The sequence below is a fragment of the Pseudorca crassidens genome, chromosome 16 (assembly GCF_039906515.1).
Source record: "Pseudorca crassidens isolate mPseCra1 chromosome 16, mPseCra1.hap1, whole genome shotgun sequence".
In the NCBI taxonomy this organism is placed as follows: domain Eukaryota; kingdom Metazoa; phylum Chordata; class Mammalia; order Artiodactyla; family Delphinidae; genus Pseudorca; species Pseudorca crassidens.
Genome location: NC_090311.1, coordinates 13948244 through 13971139, shown reverse-complemented (window position 1 = coordinate 13971139; position 22896 = coordinate 13948244). Strand labels below are relative to the sequence as shown.

At 42.8% G+C, this 22896-nt stretch overlaps 1 protein-coding gene across 2 annotated transcripts in view; it reads right to left on the bottom strand.

Moving 5' to 3' along the window:
- The window catches only part of HSPA12A (heat shock protein family A (Hsp70) member 12A), a 159609-nt gene that overhangs the window by 134773 nt on the left and 1940 nt on the right, over positions 1-22896 (bottom strand). The window contains exon 2 of one of the 2 annotated variants that reach the window (XM_067709281.1): positions 10809-10896. The exons of the other annotated variant lie outside the window; for it this stretch is intronic. Within the exon in view, the coding sequence (XP_067565382.1) occupies positions 10809-10896 (88 nt within the window). The remainder of the gene's footprint in view (positions 1-10808; positions 10897-22896) is intronic. 2 annotated transcript variants of the gene reach the window in all.

Here is a 22896-nt window from a genome sequence, read left to right as displayed (position 1 = left end):
AAAAACCTCAGTTGGCTTCTCTGAAGAAACTGACAAGCTGATTCTAAATTCATATGGAAATCCAAGGGATCCGGAATAGCCAAAACAATTTTGAAAGATAAGAGCAAAGTTGGAAGACTCACACTCTGTAATTTTAAAACTCACCACAGAACTTCAATAGTCAGTCGTGTGGTACTAGAGAAGGACAGACATAGAGATCAACGGAATAGACTTGAGAGTTCAGAAATAAGCCCTCACGTGTGTAGTCAATTGATTTTTGACAGGGGTGCTAAGACAATTTAGTGGGGGAAAGGACAGTCTTTTCAATAAATGGTACTGGGACAACTGAATATCAAACAAAACAATGAAGAAGGACCCCTGCATCATACCATATACAAAAATGAATTCAAAATGGATGGAAGACCTAAGTGTAAGTGCTAAAACTGTAAAACTCTCACTAGAAGACATAAAAGTTACGAGAAAAAAAACATAGATATAAATCTTTGGGACCTCAGATTAGGCAATGGTTTCTTACACATGACATCAAAAGCGCAAGCAAAAAGAAGGAAAAAAGGATAAAGTGGACTTAACCAAAATTTAGAACTTGTATGCTTCAAAGGATACCATCAAGAAAGTGTAAAGATAACCCACAGAATGGGAGAAAATATTTGCAAATCATATACCTGAGAAGGAAGTTGTATCTAGAATATATAAAGACCACTTACAAATCAATAATAAAAAGATAATCCCATTTAAAAATGGGCAAAGGATATGAATGGACATTTCTCCAAAGAAAGTTTACAGATGGCCAATAAGCACACGAGAAGATGCTAACATCTTCTGAAAAGCAAATCAAACTACAATGAGGTATCACTTCGTGCTCAGGAGGATGACTATAATCAAAGAGACAGATTAACAGCTCTTGGCCAGAATGTAGAGGAATAAGAAGCTTCATACACTGCTGGTTGAGATGTAGAATGGCACAGTGGCTTTGGAAAACAGTCTGGCAGTGTCTCAAAAAGTTAAATATAGGGTTACCATGACCCAGAAATTCCACTCCAAGGTATATACTCAAGAGAAGTCAAAACATGCATCCACACAAAAACTTGTATGTGAACGTTCATATCCGCATTATTCATAATAACCAATAAGCGGAAACAACCCAAATGTCCATCGATTGACTAATGAATAAACAAAATGCGATATATCCATACAATGCGATATTACTGAGCAATAAAAAGAAGTGAAGTACTGGTACATACAACATAGAGGAACCTTAAAAACACTGTGCTACATATATACAATGGAATATTACTCAGCCATAAAAAGAAACGAAATTGAGCTATTTGTAATGAGGTGGATACACCTAGAGTCTGTCATACAGAGTGAAGTAAGTCAGAAAGAGAAAGACAAATACCGTATGCTAACACATATATATGGAATTTAAGGGGGAAAAAAGTCATGAAGAACCTAGGGGTAAGACAGGAATAAAGACACAGACCTACTAGAGAATGGACTTGAGGATATGGGGAGGGGGAAGGGTGAGCTGTGACAAAGCGAGAGAGTGGCATGGACATATATACACTACCAAACGTAAAACAGATAGCTAGTGGGAAGCAGCCGCATAGCACAGGGAGATCAGCTCGGTGCTTTGTGACCGCCTGGAGGGGTGGGATAGGGAGGGTGGGAGGGAGACGCAAGAGGGAAGAGATATGGGAACATATGTATATGTATAACTGGTTCACTTTGTTATAAAGCAGAAACTAACACGCCATTGTAAAGCAATTATACTCCAATAAAGATGTATAAAACAAACAAACCAAAAAAACCACTGTGCTAAATGAAAAAAGCAGTTACAAAATGCCACCTCCTGTATGATTCCATTTACACGAAGTGTGCAGGATAAGCACTTAGTATCAGAGAGCAATTAGCGTTTCCCAGGGCAGGGGTTGGGGTGGGGGGAATGGAGACTGACTGCTACAGGAAAGGGAGTTTCCTTTGGGGGTGATAAAAATGATCTAAAGTTGATCTGGTGACGGTTGCACAACTCCGTGATACACTAAAAGTTACCGAATTGTACAATTTAAATGAGTGAATTGTATGCTATGTGAATTATAGCTCAATAGAATTGTTATTAAACGGGGAGCATATCAACAAACTGGATCTCAGAATGGCAAAGGGCTGTAAAATCGCATTCTAAGAAGCAAAGCTGAAGAGACTGGGGGCAAAACAGAAGAAGTTATCTTCAGATATTCAAGGGCTCAAGGTGGAAAGGGAATTAGATGCTCTGTGTGGTTCCTAAGCAGACTCCGCACCTCCTCCTGGACTGCTCACTGCCCCCCATCACACCCCCAATATCTCCTGCACAGTTTCGTGTCTCAGCTTAACTGTCACCTCCCAGGGACGTTCCCCCAACTCCCCTTCCCCGTCATCTTTGCTGTGCACTCCCACTCGTAATGACATATTTATTTAATTACTGGGTTACAGTCTGAGGACCTCACTGAATTACCAGCTCCATGAAGGGAGCCTACAGGCTTCCCGTTCACCATTGTCTCCCTAGAATTTATCACCGTGCCTGGCATATAGGAGGCACTTAACACGTATTTGTTAAATGAATAAATGAACAAGAACCATAACTGTCAGAGACTACAAACAGTCTACAGAAGAACTTTCTGAGAGTCAGAGCTGCCAACAGATTTGATGAGCTGCCCTGGGTGCCCTTGTGCCTCTCTTCACGGGAACTGTTCAAGCATGTGGGAGACAGAGGCGTCAGGGAACGGATTAATGCACCAAAGAGATGGTCACATGGGATTTCTTTCTCTGCTGTCTGAAAATCTCATAGACAGTTCATGTGCTCTGGAAAAATCCTGAAAGGCAGATAACAAAAGTAATTAAATCAAATCAATCGAAGCAGCCATTATCTCTCCACCGCGCCACAGCCACAGGTAACAGAGCGCAGCCTTCCGGGCGGTGGCAACACAGCACTTCATTACGTGGACAAACGCTACTTCAGTTAGTGAGGGATTCTGAACATCTCATAACCTTTCACCATAGCTCACACTTATTGGATGCTTAATTGGCGCCAGCCACTCTGCTAACAACTTCATGGGCATCCGATTCTCTTAAAACCCACTGAGGTGAATACTTAATATTATTCACAGGTCATGTCACAGATGGAGAAACTGGGGTGTAGAGAATCACATAAGTTTCTCTAGATCACAGACTAGCAAATGGCAGAGCCAGTTCAGATCCCTGAAACCCGGCTCCAGAAGGATTCCACTGATGTCTGTTGGACAGTCACTGAATGAATGAATGCTCCGCTGCCCACATAAGGGAGAACTGAGCTTCTCTTAACCAGCTGCTTGGTTCTTATCTCAAAAATGCTCTAAATCTTGTGTCGCTCATCTCTTTATGGGTCACCCTATCCTAAGGCTAAAAATGGGGTCACTTAGCATAAAGAGCATTTCTTTGGCTCCAACTCCCACCTGCTATTGGGGGAGTCGTCCTCCAGGGGACCCTCAAATACCTCCTTGAATGGGCCTCTGTGCTGTTTCCCGTCATCCAGGCTTCTGTCACCCACGGAGCCACTGCAGGGCCCTCTCTGGGCCACTCCGGCCACCCGCCCCCCCACACTGGCTGAAGCTGACCGGCTCCCGCAGCTGCTGCAACGTTGCTGCATCCACTTCCAAGGTGCAGTGCCACCTCCTGCTGGGACGGGTGCCGCCGGTGCTGGTGCCACCGCCACCGCCAGTGCTGGTGCCACTGCCACCGCGAAAGTGCCACCAACACTGCCAGCGCCGGGCTCACCGCCGCTGCTGCCGCTGCCATCAGGTTGCTGGAGCCACGGCCTGTGTCATCACCGCGGGGCGCTGGCCGGCTCCCACCACTCTCAGAGGGGGAGGCACGTGCGGGAGCGGGGGGGCTTCTGTCGTTGCCTGCTCAAGCCCCAGTCTACAGGCAGATGAGGGACAGACTGAGGGACAGGACATCACGACATACTCAAAATGACCCTCTCCTCCGAGGAAGCGTCACTCTGCACTACCTTGGGGTTTCCTGGGAGATGACGGGTTCCTCAGGCAAACAGGTTCCCGGAGAACGCAACTCATATTCCCAACATCTCTACATCCCACGGGGAGACAGTGAAGGCCAAGCTCGAGCTGCTTCCCACTCACCCTCTCTTCCCCTCCACTACAAGGAGGCCGAGACACACGTTTGTGACTCATCTTTCAAAATCCACAAGACCGCATGGTATGCACTTGTGAACTCACCTGACCCTTGACTTCACCCTGGTTCCCTTCCAGGCCTGTTTCTCAGATGTATCATTCTTATTATTGTATTACATGTATGTCTGAAAGTCCCTTTTGGAATAAGACAGAAGAGATTACAAACGTAAAGGAAATCAAATGAAGAGCATACGTACACACGTTTTAAAAGGAAAGTCCATTTCTACATTTGGTGTGCTTCAATGGGGATTTCTTTCTGAAGACTTCAAATAAGCAGAAATTGTTGACCAAATGACTTGGTAGCTCCAGGTGAAAAGCAGGGCTCTCTCAGGACGCCTTACTGAACATGAATTACAGAATGACTGTTCGCTCCTTAGCCTTTGTAGACAGACGCTAAGAAAACTGCTGGGCATGGCCGATCCTGGGCAAAGGTGGCCTTCAGGGTCCCCAACCTTCCTGACCCTCCATCACCTTTAGCCCAGAATTCCTTCCTTAAAAGGGCACCTAGGACATATACACACTAACAAACGTAAGGTAGATAGCTAGTGGGAAGCAGCCACATGGCACAGGGATATTGGCTCGGTGCTTTGTGACAGCCTGGAGGGGTGGGATAGGGAGGGCGGGAGGGAGGGAGAAGCAAGAGGGAAGAGATATGGGAACATATGTATATGCATAACTGATTCACTTTGTTATAAAGCAGAAACTAACCCACCATTGTAAAGCAATTATACCCCAATAAAGATGTTTTAAAAAAAAAAAAAAAAAACAAAGAAAAGGGCACCTAGGCTCTCGCTAAGCACTGGGTAGGCCACGATAGACAACTCACGTTAAGGTTTTAATCCCAAAACTCCATGCTTTGCAGTCAGAGGGGTCATATAACCTCAAAGGCAGGACCACGTGCATAATTTACAAGGCCCAGCACAAAATGAAAATGAGGGCCCTAACTCAAGTTATCAAGAATTTCAAGTGGGATAGGGAGGGTGGGAGGGAGGCTCAAGAGGGAGGGGTATGGAGATATATGTATACATATGGCTGATTCGCTTTGTTATACAGCAGAAACTAACACACCATTGTAAAGCAATTATACTCCAATAAAGATATAAAAAAAAAAGAAAAAGAATTTCAAGATGGCAACAGCAGAGCGTTAAGCCAGGCACAGGGCCCCACGCAACAGAGGAGGTGGGACATCCGGCCCCGCCCCAAGAAATGCAGGACGTATCAAGGGCACTGGAAGGCATAATTTAGGAAATTGTTTTTATATATAAACACAAATGCCTATTTCTTAATGGAGAAACACTAAAAATGGCAAATATAAAAAAATAAGACAGAAAACTTCAGAGACACTCCATTCTTGCAGAAGCACCAGTTGATTCAGCTCTGCAATTTGGACTACTGTGGTGAAAAAGCACAAGAAACAATTTTTACCATGTTTCCATCCAAATCTGCATACCTGTCAGTGTTTTACCTTTTAAGAGACAAGTTTGGAAGGGGTAGTAAGAACAGCAATGCCACGGCAAAGCAGGAAAGGGTCAGATCGCCACCGGCCTAAACAGTTCTCAAACGCAAAGGATGGGTGTGGTCTGGCCAAGCTGAGAGGAAGGGTTCTAGTATGGGTGGGGGAGGGCAGAGGAGCGCAGAGAGAGAGAGATGGGCAGGACGGGTAGTGGCAGGAAGGTCAACAGGACGCGGACAGGGGGAGGGCTCACCCAGGGCCACTGAATTACTCCAGGAAAATCTATAGGAACCTGACAGCTTGTAAAGTTTTAGAGTCTGATTTTAAAACAGGGATTTCATGCTCATGAAGGTAAGATAGACGTGACGCACTCGGTGTCAACTGGCACTTGTCTATAAAGGACATGTGAAATTTTTCCCTCTATAAGCAATAGCGTGAGACAGAACCCAAAGGGTAAAGGAGAGTTTTTTGCCCTTGAATCGGCTGTTATTGAACCTTCACCCAACTCCCCAGATCTCAGAGGTGCCTCGCAGCTCTAGCAAAGCTTTCTGGTCTTGTGCTGAGGCCGTTCCCCAAGCTGGGTCGTTAGTCAGTCTTGCCCTACACATGACACACAGCACCTCCAGGATGGGAGGGTGCACTGGGCGCTTGAGGCACAGAACGAAACCCACGCTCACCATCACTAACGAGCTCAGGCTCAAGAGGACTGAATGGTGAGGAAAGACGTTTGGACAAAGCAGAACTTGTCACCTCCGCACCTGAGATGATGCAGAGGGAAAAACCCAAAACTGCGCCCTACCCAGGCCTCCTTCTCCTCTATGGACCATCCTCCTTAGATGCAGTGACACCCAGCACAGAGCTGTGAGAGCTTCGAGCTCTGTCTCTCGGACTATCCAGGCCAAGGTACAAGCTGTCTCATCCAGGCTACCAGGAAACTAGATGAACAGAGACTCCAAACTCACGGTTCAAAGTCAGAGACTGTGATGCACGTACGTTCCTCCAGACCCCAACTGACTCTCTCCCGGCTCCCTTACTCTCTTTATATACATATATATGTCTGTTCATTTATGTATCTACACCGACATATTCATATATGTATATATGTGTAAATAACTATATCTGTACGTATATAAAATATGTATATGTGCGCATGCACATACGTATGTGAAATATGCATATATATAAAGAGAGTAAGAGAGGTGGGGGGAGAGAGAGACAATACACATATGTATAACATACACAAATATGTAGTACAATTCAATTCCATTCAATTTTATTAAATTCAACCAACATTCAGAGTCTCTGCCACGCACCGGCCCTACGCTAGGCCCTGGAACACAGAGTGATATAAGAGTGTCACCAACCTCCAGGGCCTCACCATCTAGAAAGGAAGAAAACTGAAACCACGTGCCCGGATCTATCGGCATCGTGGCTACTTATAACAGGGCACAGCGTGGGCTGGTGGTTCTAGATGGAGGGAGGTTAGTACATGTGCTCCAGTCACGCTGGCTGGGCTCAGGTCCTGCTCCACTGCTTTCAAGCTGTGTGACCTTAAACATGCACCTTGTGGGTTCTCATCAGTAAAGTGAGTACCTACAGTAGCAAAAGCATTTACACTTAACTGGCAAACAGAAGGCCCTCAGTAAAAGGGAACTTGTACTATTATTATTATGGAGAAGAATGTGAGATTCTCTTTTTTTTTTTTAACTACTTTATTCTCATTTTGCACTGTAGTTTTCATTTGAACTAACGGTGGAATATAATTTCAAACTCGCCAATTAAGAGTAGTTCGGTCTCTATCATGCATCAGTTATAAACCGGCACAACAATGCTACATAACAAATGATCTCAAAACCTCAGCGGCACACAACACTGAGCATTTATTTCTCACACATCTGTATCGGAAGAATGTGAGATTCTGAAGGGGGACACAGAAGAGAAAAAGGTCAATCTAACATGGGGGGCATCAGGAGAAGCTTGGTGGAGGAGGTGGCACAATGAGTAGGTATTTGTCAGGAAAACAATAGGGAGAAAAGGCATTCTAAGGATAAAGAAGAATTTGTTCAAAGGCCCTGAGGCATGAAATGAAACATCCTGAAATGTCTAGAGAACTGCCAGCAGGTCAGCACAACCAGAGTAAGGGTTTAAGGTCAAAGAGAAGGGCCACTTAAACAATGGGAAAACAAAATCAGACCTGCCTTTCAGAAAAGTTTAGGTAATGCCTAGCTGAACACAATTCCTCCTTTCCAGGGTCATCATTGTGATGATCAGTTATCACGTATACAACTGGGGTATATTAATGCCAGCGGACTTGTAATTCACACATTCTTTCCTCTGTTCATAAGTGCTCAGAAGTTTTTTGTTTATTTGTTTCAGTTTTAGTAACTAATTGGCTTATTTTTCCAGGCTGGTTTAGCTGCTGCAGAAGGTTTTCTTTACCACTAACATCTTACAGAATGACTTTTAAATGCTCATCTTCCCAACCACAAGGAGAGCCTTAAGTGGCCACTTCTTAGCATTCGTAAGAGCCAGACAGCAATCACTCGCCCTCAAAGCACACATCCAGCAGCGGCAGCTTTGCGGATCAGGACTTGAGACAGAGGCACATGTAGGAGGCAGAGCCCAGACAGGGGTTAGTACTGGGACTAGAGGCGGAGCCATATCCCAGGAGAAAAGCAGTCCAAGTAAACAAAGGAGGTCGCTGAAGGAGAGGGAAAAGAGCATGTGCTGTGGCATGAGATGGACGGGCGAAAACGCAAAGTGGGTCTTTTAAGGGAATTTAGTGACAAAGGAGGTCCCTGGAGGGAAAGCGTGAGACAGGCAACTAAACTGTTAGAAAATGTCTAGATTCATTTGCTCACTCATCATTCATGAGGTCAGCCTATTAGTCGATTCTATTAATTCTCTTTGTTCAAATATGTCCCGGGTATTGAGAAAATAACTTGACACCACAGAACAGCGCATGGCCTCCAACCATGAAGAACCTGGGACAGTGCGGAGAGAACTCACTGCCATCCGGCTCCTGATACACACCAGGTGTCGCCCTAGGTGTGCTTATGTACTCTGTCTCATTTAACTTCACAACACTCCTTTGGTAAAACCAACAGACAGTCTCTGTTTCTGTCCCCAGTTTTCATTGTCCCACGTTAGAGAAAACAGAGGCAGTGGGTGGAAGAGGCATCACTGCGTGAAGAAAGGAAGCTGAAAACTTAGCTTCAGACACCCATCACCTGAGTCTCCCTCCTCCTTCTCAGAACTGTAAGCTTGGGGTTTGGTCTTAAATTTTCATAAAACAAACATGGCTTTTTTCAGTTCACTTTTTTTCCCTTTAACACAGCACTGCCCCCCAAAGCCCATGTATTAATCCAGTCATTCTTTGTCCACCGCCCCATAACAGGCTCAGTCAGTGTGTGTGTGTGTGTCTGTGTGTGTCTGTGTTTGTGAGAGTGTGTGTGTGTGCATGCGTGCGTGCACGCTCCAGTGCTGGTAGGTTCAGTTCAGGCACAAATCAATCAGCAGTGCTGCCATCCCCGCAGGATCTGCCAGGGTGTCAAGTCCAAATTCTAGGCACAGATGTCCTATCACTGCCACAGGACTGCCTCTTTGTGTCATAGTTGCTGTAGCCTGGGGCGCCTGGGTCATCTGAGCACCTGCGGTATTTTGCTTGTTTTAAGTTGTTAAAAAAAAAAAAGGGAGACACAGCACAAAAAATAAGATAATCATATCACCCCATCATGCTGCACTCGAACTTAGCATGATTTCATGGTCAACTGAGAAATTCAAAGAGTGCTATAGAAACAATGAGAGTAAGCATGAGAAACAGAAGGATCTCTATCAATCACTCTTTGTTTCTCAGATGACTTTTCTCCTGAAAAATCAAACAATAAATTATTTATTGAGCACCTACTATGTGTCAGGTACTCTATATCGAATGGAACATGTTAGGATTTCTTTTCCCTATTGCCTTTTCTTCGATCAAAGATTTAAGGCGTTGATCAGGATGCTTCAGCTGTTTTCTCCTCAAGCAATTTTATTATTATGAATGTCTTCAGGAGTTTAATGCTTTGTGGCTATGCACCTTTTTTGCTTTGTTTTGTTTTCTCCCTACTATTGTTTTTCACTTAAAACTTTTCTTTCCCTACCCTCCGATTTTTAGGGAGAAAAAAAAAAAATCTAGCATCTGGGGTCTGAGACCACTTGAAAAGTCTGGGCCAGGGATTCCTAATGACCTCCCAGAGATAACCCAAATTGCTGATTTAGCAAAGCCCATTCTTGACCTTGACATAAGACAAGACAGGCAAAGGGGAAGGACTTGGGAGGGAGCCCTGAAAGAAAAAGGATCATAGAATCCCTCAGATCTCGCCAGGCCCCCTCCCCCATTCAGCAAACACCTGGCTGAGTTGGAAAACATGACCGGCCCAACCTTCCTATTGGCACCAATTGAAGCTGTCAGCTCTCGGCTTGTCACCAGTTGCACTGGGAGGCCCTGGGCAGCCACAAGAGCCCTAATTAGGCAGAAATGACACTTCTACAACTGACCTGCCAGGACCTTTGGCAAACCATTTAACATCATTAGTTAACATTTTTTAGAAGTGTGAATGTAAATGAACAGCCAGTGGCTTTCAATGGAGTTTGTCGGTGGCATCTCCCCCCTCCCTGCTCACTCTTTCTCTTGTTACATGAATAGTCCGCTTGTTTTCTCCAGAATTGGAGGGAGGCGCTGGGGAAGAAGGAAGAAGAGGACCAGTCCTCTGAGAGGAGAGACATGTTAAAGCATAAACAAGCTCGGCGGAGGGGCGAGACCGTCTCCTCCAGATGCAGGCCCCCAGGGCCAGCGTGCGCCCAGCAGGTTAGACGGGTGTCAGGTCCCGCTCTATGAGCCGTCCTTGTGAGCGTGGACGGCGACCTTCCTGGGCTTTGGGTAGGTGGGAAATGACTTCATGACTTAAGTGCCTCTGCAATCCTCTTTCTCTCGCACCTCTTCCCACTTGTTGGAATTCTGAGCAAGCAATTTTGAACAAGCGTCGGTTTAGCAAATACCTTACGCGCGCACAAATCTAAGCGTACCTAGTCCCTCTCTGAAAGGATGTCGTTCTAGGGGTGACCGCTTCCGACGCCGGTTCGATACTTACACAAATTAGTTCATTTCCTACCTGAAGCGGTTATTTCCCACCTTGAATCACACTTCACTTTGCTCTTTGCTGTACACCCACAGAATCCGTACACGCCAACACTGTCCATCTGTAGGAGGGGGAAAGAGTTACACTGTGAAAATGGCACTCTCTGTGCTTCCGTGCCGCTCGCAAGCCCTGTGCTCAGGGCGGTAGGCAGTCTGAAAGGCAGCACCAGGCAGAAGGGAAGCGAAGGTTTAGGGGGACGGCGGAGGCGCTGGTCCCTGCGGGCCTTTGACTTACCACCTAGTCCTTGTGGGGCCCTGGGCAAGGTGCTTTGCCCTGAGTCTCAGATGTTTTCATCTGTAAGACAGAGATAACGCCTTACTGCTTCAAGCGAGAGAAAAAAAAATAGATGGACATATCATGAGAACTGGGAAGTGGTGTGTAAAGGTAAGGCGCCGCCAAAACCGAGGGGGCTATGCCAGGCTCTCATCTATCATCTATCTTGGAGATTTGACGTTGCGAATCTGTCCTCTTGACTCCCAAGGCATGCTCCACAAAGCCACAGCACCACCAGCACATCCTGGGTCCCTCCCTGCCCCCCACCTCCACTCCGGCGGCTGCAAGTACTACACAGAAAAGTGCATGGGTGCAAAACAAATTCAGTTATAATAGCCATTTAGGCTCTCTGCTGGATCCATAAACAGTACGAGAGGGGAAGCACGTCTTGTCCCTGTCTGAATTTCCAGGAGCCCTGAGGACAGTGGTGGGTACGCAGAAGATGCACAATAACTGTTTACTGAGTTGAAATGCAGTGCCGTTTCCAGACCTGTGCTTACGGCAGCCGGAATGCGTGTGCTTTAGGAAAGCAGCACAAGATCCTAAGTGTGCAGAGCTTTACTTGTCCCTGAATTAAAGACGAGTAAAATCAAGCGGGCAGCGTCTGGTGGAGAATGCCTGTAAGTAGTCATGGGAGAGAAGCAAAAGTACACAATCTTAGTTTGGGGCAGAAAGAGAGAGAAAATACGGGGAAATGTCCTTAATAACAGTAAATGGGAAAGGGAGAGAGCAGCTCATCGTGATGGAGCATTTAATGCTTTTAAGCTAAATACCTCAGCATATTAAGCAAATAGAGAAAAGCCAGCTAAAAGATGTCAGCAAATTGAACCGACCGGCGCTCAGAAAGCCGGTAGGAGGTGTCTGGTGGTGACCCCTTTTCCCATCACGTGCCTGCTCCGCGCCCGGTAGTTTAGTGTTGCTTCTCCTCTCCAGCTGCGGAGTTTATTGAAAAGCTCTTGCTCCCTGCCTGGTTTTGGCACATTTTCTGCAGGTGCCTCCTACTGCGGCCACAATGGGCTGCTAGGGAGGTTTAGACCTGTCAACAGCGACAGACGAGGGGGCGGCGGCGGTGGAGGGAGCACAGCCATTGTCTTAAAGGGCCAGCGACATTCTGCGCCGCCGCGGAGCCCGCAGCACCGGCACCTGCTAATGAGATGAATCCTTTCTCCCGCTCTCTCTTTCTCTCTCTAATGATTTAACTTGATCGCTTTGGTTCCTTTCTGGAAGGGAAATTGCTCCATTGATCATATAAAGTAATTGCCTGTAAAACATTGCTCTGCAACAACTACTACTTCCCTGGCTGAAAATGTCACGGCAATTGAAAAGCTCTTAGCCCAGTTCAAGAATGAGGTTGCTCAAGAGAACCGTCTTTGCGTACGTCCGCAAGCACTTGCGTGTTCCGAAAGTTACAAGTTTTTGGTGTGACGGGTGGATTTTTACGACAGAGAATTTCCCTTCCTGTAGCGTAGGAATGTGGGAAACTACCCAAGTTAAACTAAAAACAGCCTCAACCCGAAAATCAGATATATTCGTTCAGGCAAGGAGATTATTTTCTCCATCACCCATGGCTTTCTTTTCCCAGAAGCCATGACTTCCGGAGGGACGCCCATGAGGGTCACGTTGATTGAGGAGAGCGTCACCCCCTAGTTCCCATCACATAAGAAGACAGTATCTCTGTCTAGCAGGTAGCAGGGGCCTTGGATTTGGAAAGAGGAATCAATGTTCTAATTGTTTAAGATTTGCTGATTTTTTCAGACCTGTCACTTGGCGGCAGCAGTGACACACTGTGGGAATGGGGACGGGGGCCATACACTTAAGGAGTTTTCATAAATGTTAGTCATCACCATGCCAACGTGAGGGAGTAACTCACCTGGGGAAAAATTACTTTGTCTTAAGCATGAACCTGCCAGCCAAATAAACAGCCGTTAGTGATGGTTTTCCTTTTCTTCTGACAGGTGAAAGCCTAAGTTTGTATCTGAATAAGAGAGAGAGGGAGTTTTTTTTGTTTTTTTCAATTTAATTGATGGGAAAGCACCACTTGCTAAATGAGATGCTGCCTGCCGCATTACTAACTCGGGAACGAAGCCTCAGGTGAATCACCTTCCAACAGGATGAGCCATGAGTATATTTTGTAGCCAATGAAGTAAGGGCAGAGACATGCTTGTTATTGTACTTTTTCCCAAAAGGCAAAAACATCTGCCTGCTTTCTTGACAAACAAGAGTATAGCGAACTCAGATATTAAAAGGCCATTTAAAACTATACCTCTGCAGCAGGCCACAGAACTTTTTACATCTAAACCCCCTGAAAGGTCGTGGTACAAGCTTCATAACTATAAACAGGTACAACACATTTTTTTTCCTTGGAATTTAGGAATTTTGGATTTTAGATTTTTAAATCTTTTAATATTGTCAGAATATGCATGATATTCAGTCAGGGCAATTACACATATTACACCAAAATACACTGTATATAATAAAAGGTGTTTTTCCTTTATCTACCCATATGGTGAAGAAAATTTTTAAATTCTTTAAGTTTAAACCCATTAAATAAGTTGATTCCTGGATAAGAAAGAAGAATTACGTTCACAGTCTTTCACCAGCAACTGGAATTTATTTCTTCTATGGGCTTATTATAAGAGAAGTTCTTTTGTGGGGGGGAGGGTCTGTAAAATGAGGGGGTAGAACTGAACGACCCCTAAAGTTCTGCCTGGCTCTGTGATTTCCTTGTCTATAAAAATGATCCCTAACACGGCAAACAGAGAGATGAACGGTAAATACGACCGCACAGTTACTTCTAGCAGCTTTGCCTATTAGATAGGCGGTCAAGACAGAGTAAAAGTGGGTTAAGTAAGCCCCTGAGGCCAAGACTAGGAGCGCCTGAACCATCAAGGCCAGACCCCCAGACCCCCTCGTAAAACGCTCTGCAGCAGCAGGACCGCGCTGGGAAGGTGGAGGTGGCGGCGGGGGGTTGGGGGGGGAGCGGGAGGCTGGCCCGCTTGCGGCTGGTGCCCAGGCCCAGTGTCCTCCTCCTGAACTCCCAGAGTGACAGTATGCGTGGACAGTGTTAACACCGTTTCACCATATTTCTGGAGGAAGAAGAAAATGTGAAGAGGAAGAAAACAAACCAAAGGAGCACATCGTCAGAGAATGAGTGTCAAATCTGGCCGAAGCCAGGACTGGTTTCACTTTTACATCCTCCTCTTTTCGTTTCTTTGCACACGATGCAAGAGGTCTGAAAAGAATTCCAAAGTTCAGAGACAACAAAACGGGGCTGCACATCCTATTCCTCATGTAGGCCTTCGTAGCACATTTTAAACCACCTGACTTTCCAAGGTAGAACTTAACCTTGGGTTATGTGTCTTTGAACTTCATAATAAATAGGGTTTGTCAAGGTGTTGGGCGTGCGTTTAAAAAAAAAAAGATGCATTTTAAAATACTGCATCATTCCTATGTCTATGCACGTCTATTTGATGAAAGGTGCACGTAGTGATGAGAATTACACCCTGGGCTAATATTTGATTGTTCTGAAGGGTAAGAGCTCACATTGTTCAGAATCAGATTCTCTAAATTTACTTATACAGTGAGAGCCACGGGCATCTCGACCTGAACCCTTTATTTACTCAGTGTTTACATTTGTTACAGGACACGGATCTCATCCACTAAAAGCTAACACACAGAAATGTTAAGATCCTTTATACTTAAATAAAAAGTTAACACCAGGCAGATGGCTAACAGTACCTATTGAAATGCTTATATTCCATATGTAAGGTGTGCTTGCTTTCCATTTAGAAAAGGATGTCAATTTGAAACTTGCTTTATAGCTCCTGAATTAATATAGAACCACCAGCTAAGGGAAGAAAAAGAATTTTACTATTTTATTCCTTGGTACAAGGCATGGGATCGTCTAAATGAACACTTCAGCTGCAGTTTTTTTTGACTAAGTCAGACATTACAGAAGCTATAAGACATTACAAACACAGACTTCACTCCCCTCCTCCATGAAAAGCTTGAGTCTACTTTTTTCACGCCCTATAAAGTCCTTAGAATTACATGCTGCAAAGTTTCCTTTCTTTCAAAAGTCAGAAAGCACTAAGTGTTCCCCTACTGTTTTTTTCCAGTTTGTTTGATACAGGATCACAGCCCCTTTCCTCCAATCATATCCTCTCAGAGTTATAGCTTATTTAAAAATATCCAACAACAGAAATAGACACACGTTAGTAATCAACACAAGTATGACTGACCCACAGGACTAGTTGTAGGATGCCTACCATTAAAAAAAAAAAAAAAAACACTAAAATTTTACCTACACATTTTGTCAAAACCTGATGAGACAGGATGGCATGAAGTGTATAGTCCTAAAGTCTAAATTTGGAGAGGAAGGTGAGTCTCTCATAAACATAAAAATGATACAGGGTGATTCAGATGTGGCAGCTGAGCCTTTACCCCAGAGGGTACAGGTGGGTGTGTGACGTTCTCTGATCCACTAGCCAGGGTCTGGTCTTGTGTCAAGTAGGGTAGTGCTTTTTATCTTAGCATTAGGGCTTGGAAAAGGGTGTGAAAAATTCAAGGCATCCCCTAGTGAGTCAGAATCGAACCCAGGCAACATACACAGGGGAAGGTGAAAACGGTCATTGCCTTAGTTTAGGAAAAAACACATATGGTGATTCCTTCTGTTCTCATAGAACAAATAATACTTGGAGATAAAAAGTCTATTGCAAATATAAATTAAAAGAGAGCTTATAATTTTGAATTCTTCATTTTGATTGCATTTTTGGCTTTTGTAGATTTGTAATTATCTCAAAAAAAGACAACTAATTTTCCAACAATAGGTTTATGGGACACATACAGAAATACAAATTGAACTTCCGTATATTTATATTTTTCTTGCAATGGTCTTAATTAAGAATTCAAAATGGCTCTATTTTTCAGTAAAGGAACAAATGATACACAGGACAAGATTCATTCTAAAGCTCATAAATTGATACACATTTTACTTATTTCAAATATCATACATTAAAAGTTATATTTTTGTTCTTACGCTGCAAAACATACTCTTTGATTCTTACCCTACAAAAGACAGTCTTTGATTTTGTATTCTCAAAATCGGCGCAGAAACTTTATTTTTCCCTTATATCCTCTCAGTTTGGCTATAAAGAAACGAAAGCATTGATGATCAGGTAACCAAAGTTCAGGTCAGATCCACAAGTTAATAAAAATTCCAATAAGTGCTGGCATGGAATAATTTTACATCGAAAAGAAATCTGGTACTAGTTCTCTCAAACAGGGACTCCACTTTTAACACTTTAGAGGTAGAAAAATTCTTTAGAAGGGACAGACATCTACAGTTAACCAAGAGGGCTCTTCTCTATGAAATTCCCTGCCTCGTGAGTTCACTTCACAATCTTCTCCATTTTCAAATTCCTGTATAGGTTATACAAATATTGGGCCATGAACTTTGGGAAAGATGGTTCCTTAGAACAGCTCAGGGATATTTTAAATCACTCTGTTGGTCATAAATCAACTCATTTTTACAACAGTCTAACAGTAGCTATTGAACAAGTGCAGCTTCTTCCGGGAGCCGAGCCAGTTCTGACAAGGGTAGTGGGAGAGAGTGGACCCCGGATTACTCACGATGCTGCCTTTGGCCGCATCTCTGCACACAAAAAGAAATGGAGACCAGAGGGCACCTGGATACTTCTATACCAAACCTCACTTTTGCCTCAATTATTTATTTCAAATAAAAGTACCTTCACATAAAATTATCCCAATACACATCAACTCTATATTTCTGTCCGAGCACTACTGTGTTAGATTCTCTTGCACGTTTCTTTTCCTTCCTGTCCCCAATTGTGGCATTTAAAATATAGTTACGCTGACTATAGCTAGAGCCGAAGGTAGGCATCATTAATAACGTATTAAAATTCTTTCCATTTTAGAAATAATATTTTAGTTTTTCACCTTACTATGTCTCTCCTTCAAGTATTAATGGAAACATTATTTGCTTTTCTGAAAAACCAATTCTGATCATTACTATTTTCCTTCTATGATATCCACCTAAGGTATTGAATGCACAATCACAAAATGTAATAATTGTATTATTTAATTAAAAACAGGATCCATTACCCCTTGCTAATATACAACACAAGTCCGTGTATTGTTTTAAACTGTACAGGAATTTAATCTAACACATTAGATCCACATTAAAGATTCATTCGCAAGTGTCACCTTAAATTATTTTGTAAGTACATAGTGATTCAATGATAACAAATTCATATGTGACTGTCATATATGAAGGAGATGCAGTAAAATCAATATTGAGGAATTTGCCTAAAATTATTCACTAAAAACTCGTGGAAATTTACTCCCCCAAATCACAATTCTTCAAGAAGTAATTCTCATCTGCATCTATGCCAGTATTTTTTTAAAATAGTCAAACAATTAACTTCTCAAACAGGACAAAAAAGGCAAATCAAGGAAGAAAAAGAGAAAACAAGAACAACAAACAATCCTACACTTTGCCAATAACCAATGTAAAGAGTCAAATCCTAAATTTTTAACAACTGAATTTTTTAAATCTCCCAAATAATTTTTCAAAGGTTTAACAATACCATGAGATTTATGACCAGGCCTGCAGAAATCATCAGTTATAAAGGCATAGTCTTTTGATTTTGCTAATAAGAAATAGATAATTCCTCTTAAGCAGATTAAAGTACATTTTCTAGGAAGTAAAATCCCCTTCAATTAGGTTCTTAGGTTTAATTACAAAAGTCAAACGATTTATTAGCTCTCACTCAAGTGCAGCAACAAAACACGTAGGCCCACAGCTCTCAGGGACCAGGAAACAAACCAAATCAATATTTGCACCACTAACAAGAGAAAATATTTTTAGCCATAATTTTATAAAATATCTAACCGGTCCTCTTAGCTGGGACTCCTCTCTTCTTTGCTGCCCCCTATGTGGAAAATACATTTAACTTTCTTTATTCACAATAAATGCAATTACTACATTTATTTTACTACTTTTATATTAAGAAAAGTACAAATTAGAAAACCTGGCGTTTGTCGGATATTTTACATGTATTCATTTTGCCTTATGAACCGCATAATTATGTCACAAAAGTACTCTTAAGTTGTAACTATTTCTATAAAGTTAAAAAGTATCTATTTTAAAATGGCAAAATAGCTTGCTTAAAGAATTTCTTTTGCCTGATTTTTTTTCCTTTTCACGGTCTGAACTCACTGGACTCACTGCCCTACTTCCAGTTTCATTCTGCCTATATATAAATCGTGTGTCTACACCCTGAAAAATACCAATTAAACTACCAGCAGCAACATCTCCAACAGCATCTTTTGGTCCTCAGTGTCAAAGCCCTTTGAACAAATGACCGAAGGCTGAATCTAACACAGCCATTGACAGAATGCCAGTTTTGAACACTCACTTTACAACTCTGACTCCAGCTTCCTGCTGCATTTAGGAAGCAAGAGAGACATAACACGTCAACTTTATAATTTTGTGCAAATGGTAAACGTTTAAAGGTCACTAATATTGTTTTAAAGGGGGGGTTCCCCTTATCATTTAATTCAATTCCATCTGAATTCCTGTACAAAGCTAAATGAAGGTTTTCAGACAAATACCGCCAAACTGCTAGAAAATGCTACATTTTCCTTCTCCTTAATTTACTTGGTAATAACGACATCATTAATAATGACTGTGCCTATGTGGTGGGCACAGTGGGAAGAAGTTCACATGGATTTTTAAATTTAATTCATAGTGGGCTTCCCTGGTGGCGCAGTGGTTGAGAGTCCACCTGCCGATGCAGGGGACGCGGGTTCGTACCCCGGTTCGGAAAGATCCCACACGCCGCGGAGCGGCTGGGCCCGTGAGCCATGGCCGCTGAGCCTGCGCGTCCGGAGCCTGTGCTCCGCAACGGGAGAAGCCACAACAGTGAGAGGCCCGCGTGCCGCAAAAAAAAAAAAAAAAAAAAAAAAAATTAATTCCTAGCAATCCTATGGAATTGAAAATACTAGTCAATGGGGAAATGGGCTCAGAGAGGTTAAGTAACTTGTACAAGGGCACACAGCTGGGAACTGGAAGAGCCAGGACTTGAACCCATGGGGTGTGATTCCAAGACCCAATACTTCTAGGCTTTCTTGGCAGGTAGCATCCATTATCAAACCATTCCTGGGTGAAGCTGTAGTCATTCTCTTTATGACATGATCCATGAAGAAATCTTTTAGAGCAGTGGTTCTCAACCTTGGCTGCACATTAATATCACATATTCAAAAAATACCCATGCTTGGGTCCCACCCCCCGAGATTCCATTTTAATAGGCCTGGGGTAGGGCCCAGGCATCAGCATTTTTCAATAATACTACAGCAGTGAATAAAATAGGTAATCTTTCTCTTTGTGGTGCTTAAATTCTAATGTGCTTAGATTCTAGTAGAATCTAGTAGAATCCCCAGGTGATTCTAATGTACAGCCCTGACTGAGAATCAATGATCGAGAGATTAACACAATTTACCCAGGCTCCTCTCTCTAAGCTCTCAAAGCGAGCAACTCAACTGGCTTCTTAGTGAGGATGGGCAAGAGTCTAGCAAAAGCTGACATGAGGCAGCAGAATCTGACTGAGTTCTAGACTTGGGAGGCGGCGGAGCACAGTGGGAAATGCGTGGGCATTGGAGTCAGCCAGACCTGGGTTCAAATTCCATCTCTACTATTTATTAACGGTGTAACCTTGGGCCAGTCACTTACCTTTTGTGACCGTTTTGCAGATTCAATGGGGTGATACAAGGAAAGACCCAGGCATATAAAAGGGCTCCATCAATGGTAGTTACTGCTGTGGGTTTTTGTTGTTGTTAGTACTACAGTGGAAATGACTATTGACGGGGGGGCATTAGTAATGAAAAAATCAAATTAGGAAAAACATTTTTTAATTAGTCAAATCATTCCTACTTTTATTACCTAGCATTTAATTTACAGCTATTTATGTTGCAATTAGCTTGGCAATCATATTTCTCATTCATGACAACTGCGTGAGGAAGGGTAACTATTACTCCCATTTTTTAGATGAGGAAAAGGCAACATTTCCATCTATTCTGTCTCCAGTTTCTATGATTCTATGATTAAAGGCACCTGCAATCATGTTCATTAGTTCCCTATGAAAAATGATATTCAACACAGATGGCAAATGCAGGAAAGAATTAACAAGCACTTGATAGCAACCCCAAAATAACATCTAAATAATCACTTCTGAACATTAAAGTCATGGCGAACAAGTTCCAATTTTTATAAAGGTGTTGGAAAGGATTAAGGAAAAATGAACAAATACGTTTTTATTTATCCTCATTCATTTAGGAAATGTCTGACACAGCTTAGAAGTTCTTTTTGAAATGCAGACTGAAAAATGGTTAATTTCCTCTATGAAGGATCTTCAATTAGCAGATAGGAATAGACTAACATGTCCTGATATTTTATCTTGAATCAGAGCTACAAAGTAGGAGAGATTTGAGATGGAGAGCCAGTTCAGGGCTTCTCAGTCAAGGTCCCTGAGAAGCCCATAGACGCGGGCAAGTGGCCTACAATTCCGAACATACACCAAACACACCCAGGACACTGAAGAATGGCTTGCCTTAAATGTATTTTTGTCACATGTACAGAATTCCCATGAATGAAATACAAATGCCTCTAGAGGGACCACTGAATTCAGTCACTATATATAACAACTATTACATGGGCTGTGGTGGAGGAGGGCAGTGTCTCAATCTTTTGTTGTTGTTTAAAAGGAGTCTTCATAATGAAAAAGGCTGGGAAACCTTTTTCCTAACACTGATCTAGCCCAACCCTCTCATTTTATCCATGAGGTCCCAGAAGATCTTGGGGACAGCTGGGACTCCAATCTAAGTTTTCTAATTCCCAGACAAATGGTCCTTGTCCCACACCATACATCCCTTCCCACGCAGCAACCCCATTCTCTTTCTAAAGGAGGGGAGTATAGTCCTACCCTCTCTCCCTGGATATGTTCCAGAATTTTCTATATCTCCTGAGCCTTTCCTTCCCTTCATTTCCCTCCCCTCATCAGCTCCCAGTTTACACCTTTAGGGTGAGTAGCATTCAGTCCCTTTCAAGCTCTGACACTCTGTAAGTACCCGTGGACAGTTAGTCTCAATATGAAATGGAAATATAGTCACCAATGTACTGAAACAAGGAGTGTGTTAAGTATATAAAATATGCATACGCATAAATGTATTTTACATCCCAAACCCTAGTACTTCTAATGTCTATGGAAAAGAAGAAAATTGGAATATTCATGAATAATAATTTTACTTACTCTGGATCTGTCAACACCAATAGGCCATTAAACCCCTAGCACACCAACTTTTCAAAATGCTTTCACGTCTATTATTATTTCAGTTTATTGTCCCAATGGTTCACTAGGATGTAAGTGCTACTGAAGTGCCAACAGAACTTAAGTGCCACAAAGAGAAGAGATGTTATCCATTTTATCCACTGCTTTTCCCCCAGGGCCTAGAACAGTGCCTGAAGCATGGTAAGCATTCAATAAATATTGGTTGATTGAGTGAATGACAGAAGTAAACAGGGAGGGTAGGTCTATTTATTTATTTAGCCTTCATTAAGTTTTATTTTTATTTGAGGAGATGGAATGATCCATAAGGGCAGAACTGAGTTCCTAAAAATCTCTTTTCAGTCTTCAATTCTCCTATAACATTTGACTTAATATCCTTCCCTCAAATATTTTTTCCCTCAAATATTTTTAATGTCATTCTTCAAAGTTACATAAGTAATACACTCATTTCAGGAAAATCAGATACCACTAATATATAAAAAGAAGAAAATAAAAGATCCCATCACCTAAGGATGACACAATTAACATGCAAATGTATATCCTTTTGGACTTTATTCCATGCATGTGTACACACACAGACACACACATCTGAGAAAGTCCCCAAACTCTCTGCCCTAGATTCTGAGCTGTGGATTTTTTTCTTTTTTCTCTAAGTCCTTTTTGTTTGTCCCGCTGTGTCCTAAATAAATTTGTTCCCCAATACTTAGGTCCTGAGTTTAAGAGGATTGGTTTCCCTTTTCCCTCCAGAGGATTCATCTAGTCTTATTCAACTTTAAATTCTTTGTGGATGTCTTATATCTGTGTCTTCAGTCCTCCCATTCCTCTGGGATACCTCAAGCTTCACACATCCACAACCAAATGTACCACATTTCCTCCATCAAAACCAGATCACTCTCTCACTTACTGCATTTCTGTTAACTGAGACAGAATTCTACGAGTTATCCTCTAGGGCGTCATCTTTGGTTCCCCCACCCTACATCCAATCACTCAAAGTGATTTTCATCCTCCATCCTGTCTCGTCCTTCTCTTCCCATTGCTACCATCACTGTTTAGGCTCTTACATCTATATTTATCTTCTACCTGAGTCTCCTGCTTTTTGCATAACCAAACAACCACCAAGCCTACCTACTGCTGCCAGTTAGCCTCCTCCAACACTCAGGAGGCTTCCATCTTGCCTATCCTATATTCAGAAGTTCGGGGGTGCTCCCCACTCTTACAGAACGGTATTCCAGTTCCTTCACAATCTCACCTCAGACTACTTTTCCATCCTTATTTCTCATTGTTCCTGAAAATAAAGGCTTTGCTCAAACCAGCCCGGGGTACTCATTATTCACTGTGAGTTAAGTGTCTATTATGTGTAAAGTCCATCCATTCATTCAACAAACATTTACGGAATATCTATTCTGTCAGGTAATGTACTGATG